General features: G+C 36.1%; 1 protein-coding gene across 1 annotated transcript; it reads left to right on the forward strand.

Moving 5' to 3' along the window:
* Nucleotides 1–239: 239 nt before the first annotated feature.
* Nucleotides 240–2,138, forward strand: LOC111262169 (COMM domain-containing protein 10; the record flags this gene model as incomplete). The annotated part of the gene is given in 2 exon segments (XM_022836228.1): nt 240–460; nt 1,650–2,138. Coding segments are annotated over 2 exon segments (407 nt in total), but the record flags the coding sequence as incomplete, so codon positions are not given.
* Between the last annotated feature and the right edge of the window lie 3,118 nt (nt 2,139–5,256).

A 5,256-nucleotide genomic window follows, 5' to 3' on the forward strand; every position in this document is an offset into this window, starting at 1 on the left:
TATATATATATAATAATTCTGTAATAACTGACGTAGAGTAACATCGTTATTTAAGGTAATAGTATCTTATTTCCGATAGAATATGTGATGAGATATTACTGATTTGTAAACTAGAATATATGAGAGATACCGAATGCAAGCTCATTTAGGATCCGCAGTCAAAAAAACTAATGTACGTGACAGCAAGGTTCAGTGACAATCCTTTACTCAAAAAAATGAGTTAGCTTTTTTCGTTTCAGGTGATTCTCTACAACTTAGTTCCTACCAATTGACAACATGTCTCTCAGGTCTACACTGTGTGCTGCAATCATGCGTGCTGCATCTAACGAAACCTCTGGCGCTTTTGAAATCGCTTCAGGAATTAGGATTGACTGCGGAACTCGCCGAGAAAATTGCATCTGTGTGGGCTTTAAATGCACAGTCGCTTGTTAGTTGGGCTAGGGGTGACCAGACCATTCAAGTGAGTTGTTCAAGCATTGAGTTACTTTTTTTTTTTGTCAAGTCTGGTCTGCCATTTAAAGACGGGGATGCACGTTTAGTAACCAAATAATTCAAATTTTTAGCAGCATATTTCATTATGACTTGATAAACGTTTTGAATTACAAAGTTTAATAATAAGGTCTCATAATTGGTTTAATAACATATTAATCGTGCGAGGATGTTTCAATAAATGAATATATCTAAATAAATTAATATATAATATAATCGAAACAAGCTATTATATAGGAAAAGGTTTAAAACTAGCACAGCTGTTGCAACTCCCGTAGGTGAAGTAATTTTATTGTTTAAAAAAATTTTATTACATATTTTATATATATATGTATATATATTATGGTTTGTTATCATCGTTGCCTTTCAAAATAGACCGAGGAAATTTAACTTTAGAAGTACGCAGTTGCTAAATTGATGAGCCTTTTGACATAGGGAGATACTAGCAAGCGAATAGCGAATGTTAAAAAAGCTACATGTTTTGTTAACATAAATCTTTTTGTTTCTTTCTATACGCAAGCCGCCCATGCCAAGGTCGAACAGATGATCCACGCTTAATTCTCACTGCTTGTTGCGGAATATAATGCTGAACATTATTATTATTATTACAAAAACCAGCAGTATAGTCTGTATTATCACTCTTGTCGCTGTCAAGTCATCTCCATCTCATTTTGTGGGACAGTGTTGACTCTATAATGGGTTAGCCATTATGATCAACATTACCAGTTTAGTACCGTCTTCTAGCACCTTCCGGTTTGCATATAGACTCTTAGCATATTGATGAAAGAGTCTTACCTTCGTGGAGGGACCCGGTACTATTTTGCAACCTGTCATTTCTCAATCAACCTTCATCACGTTTCTGTTTACCTCAACTTTTTCTTTCCGGAACGAAATATTATACATATGCATATCTATTTGGCTAAAGGCGTCCTTATGTGACAGTAATCGTAATTACATATACGTATGTACTCTCGGATTCGCTGCAGCTTACTCGTAGAAGTTATTCCCTTTTCTTTTTGATTACGTTCCCCTCGTTGTCAACGTGGTCAGCAACTAAAACAGGTTGACGGTCTTCTTGTAGAACTGAGTTGTGAAGTACCAAGGATAACCTCTGCGGTATAATCATCAATTTTACAAATAGTATTTTGTTAACGTTGCAGGGAAAACGACTGTTTCTTGTAAGTTGGGAGATCTCATCCAATGTACCAAATCCCCAACCAGGCGTAGCACTTGCGTTCCGAGTTGGAGACGAGCAAAAAGTGCTGCAATTAGACAGAGCTCAGCTTCAGATGCTATTTGATCGGCTCCAGGACGTTCAAAAAGAACTGGATGATTTGATTGTATGAGGTTACCTTTTTTTTAAATAAAGAAATTTTAATCGTTTTGATATGGACCTGAGTACGCATAAAACAGCAATTTAAATGTACTATGTATTACCAGGTGCGACTGCAGAGCTCAGACTGTTAGAAATGTAGCAGGTTGTTAAAAGTGCATTTTGCACTGTGCTTTGCGTAACCATTCTAATATATAACGCAATACGATTAAACGCTGCAGTTCGCAAATACTAACTCACAATTAGAATATGTGTATGCATAAGGTAAACAACTTTGCATTTAATGCTTAATAATAAATATACGGTTCAAAAGTAACTGCTTGTAATCAGTATCTGTAAACTTAAAGTATCGTTTCTCGTTATTGTCGCAGGTAGATTTTGTATTTAAAATTAGTTTTCAATTTTATAGAAAATATATTTCGAAATACGATCCTTGAATTCAAGATAAGTGTACAAATAATTTCGTTATTAAATGGGTTGTACTTGCCGAAGTCCTTGTGCATATCTAATTAGCCGAATTCACATGAATCCAATTACCCCTTATCGACGAATCTCTTCCTTTGCATTTCATAAATTGTACATACCTTTGAGTTTAATTGCATAATCGCCTGAATCGTTTCCCAATAACTTATTTCAAATATATAACAATATTAATATATTTGATATATAATAGAATATAACAAATTCATGGTAAGCAGCACGTAAGAATAAAATTTTTACTCTACCATCCTGCGAAGAATCTACCATATAGTAGCGAATCATACCACAAGTGATAAAAACGATGCTTATGGGTAGTACCACAGACACATTAACTTAGATTAACAAACCTTAATGCAAAAAATGGCTGAAAAGGTTATCTATAGTAGGGGGGAATTTAAATTCCGACATACTCGGCCCAGGCACTTGTTGTAAAGGGTGCGCCGTCGGTCGTTGTCTTCAATGTTAGATGAAAATCAGTTCTTTCTAGAATATATAGGAGACCAGTCATAGCAAAAGACAGTGCGTTAATTTCAAAATTTAAATCAAGATCAGTTGTTATCCAACGTATTCACGCGAGGGGAATCCCACCGATGTTAAACCTCATTTTTTGAGCGAAATCGATGGGCTAGCCTATCGCCAGTCTTCACACGGCGTCTGAAAATTCCGACGAAGATTTCCAAGAGCTAAACCGGGAAATCTTCGATGGAATTTAGGCTTAAAGAGCTCGAAAACTCATTAAAAGGACTTTTTTTGCTATATTTGATACATATTGATTAGTTGTATAGAAAATAACAGCTGTTTTGAAGAGCAGGAGATCAATTGTTAATTGGGTCATCCAGACAAATTCCAATGGTTAGTCTTTGTAAGATTTTCCGCGTCTTCTGCACCTTTTGTATTTATCGGCCGCTGCGAGCTCTTGCATTTATGGAACCTTAGACCGAAATTTAATTAGAATTTTTTTGTACGCAACGTATTTGGGCAAAACTTCAAGGGGTTCAAAACTGCTACTATAGCTTGATGCACATATTGATTAAAATTATTTACGGATTAAAGAAGGAATATTTTGCAAATAACTAGTGAGTGGTTCAGTTTCTGATTTGAATGTAAAATCATGGTGACTGACACTTCTACTACACGCAAAAAAACTTTGTTGAACTACCTGGTTTCATTTAAATAGTGTCACAAAAAAGAAACTTGAGTTTTAATTTAAATGTCCCATTCTGTATGTAGGAATATTTTATAGAAACTTTACTTGAATGAAGGCTATCTGCCTAATCTTCATAGACTGACGTGAATAAGATGATACTCCGGTAACGTCTAAATTTGTTGAACAGAGTTCGGAATCATGGTTCGATCTGTGTCTGTTCACACACGTATGCGATTATAGTCGACTAATATAACTTATTTCAAGTAATTAAAAAAGGTTTTGTTATAATAAAGGTGCTACGAGAACATTTTTATTTATGTTATATTTTAGTTAGATATTATATATAATTTTTACGAATGCTTTTTTTATCTTTTTCTTAGGGTCAAGCTATATCTTTTTCTTAAATCATTTTCTGTGAATATATAAGTTATAAGCAGCGTCCCAGTTAGAAGGGTCTAATATACAGCACTCTGCGTGGTGAAAAAAACACGCCAACTAGAGAGAACGTATCGTATTTCCTGCCAAGCAAAAGTGTCTTTGTCTTTCAAACGGTATAACAATCACTCACACATAATAGCATTGGGCCACTGATCTAGAGACATGTTTCAAAAGGACACTTCCGTTTTGAATTCTATTGTACGTGCAGCAATCCATAACTTCCTTAGTCGCCTTCCATAAGGCCAGCCAATTTTCAGTCCGGCAACTCACTGCGATATTAATCGATGACGGAATAATGTAGATAAATCTTGACATTGCACTAATATTTTTGCAGAAGTGCCGTCGCGTTTATAGGTGAAGCATGCATTTCCAATACGTTTGGCAAATCTAAACATTGTCTTAGAAAAACACACGGTAGTAGCCCAAGAACATTTTCCTATCTATCAAGAGGTGGTTTATGATAACAGCAGCTGCATCTTCTAAACTTTTGTCAGCTTTATCACTGTCATATTTTGCTGCGGGTGTTTTAAGGACGCGCATCCGTGCAGGCATTGACGAGCTTAGCAAAACCGTTTTCACAGCGAACACAATAGCAGCGCCGCCTTTTCGCGCATTGACACTGTGATTGCAGCGGTGACCAGACACCGCATACGCACATGGGAGTAACCGTCACTTGCCCTGAGTCAATCCCCGCCTTGAATCCAATACCACCTAGGTAATGGCGCGTAGTTTTAAGTCAATACTGTTTGAAAGAATTGCGGAGCCATCCATATGTAAAGTGCTTTTGATACTTTAAATTTAGCTAGATTTCTGGTTAGTTCTAGAAAAATCACGACAAAATGCAGCGGCGTTCTCTCTCAAGCAATGATTTGATAAATATTCGAAACTAACCGTTGAAATGACAAAGAGCGACACTCAGCGATAGAGAGCTAGTTATGCTGCATTTTTTAAAAACGATTTAAAAAACCGTTTATTAACAGTAACCAATAGGCTTATTGCGTGAATATGCCTTTTCAAAGAAGAAACTTTGGAAAGTCACAGTTATGCATGAAACAAGGCTTTTTCTTACCAGCTCATAAAAATGGAGAAAATGATCATAAACATTAGATTACCAATAGGTCTTGAACAAGTTGCAGTTTCGCGAAATTATGGAGCGCGTGTTAACTGACGGTTGAGAAAATGGTTTGCTTTCTATTAACTTTCAGCAACTATTAACTTTGTGCAAAAATGGCACTTCATTGCGGTGCTGTATGACGTCAATTGAATTCTTCATAGATATCCCATGGCCACTTGACACAAAGTGTTTAATATGCACGTTTATCTAATAGCCAGCAATAAGTCTCGAGCATACAAAGGAGTTCCAAGAACC

Source organism: Varroa jacobsoni, unplaced genomic scaffold (genome assembly GCF_002532875.2).
Source record: "Varroa jacobsoni isolate VJ856 unplaced genomic scaffold, vjacob_1.0 scaffold_631, whole genome shotgun sequence".
Taxonomy (NCBI): Eukaryota; Metazoa; Arthropoda; class Arachnida; order Mesostigmata; family Varroidae; genus Varroa; species Varroa jacobsoni.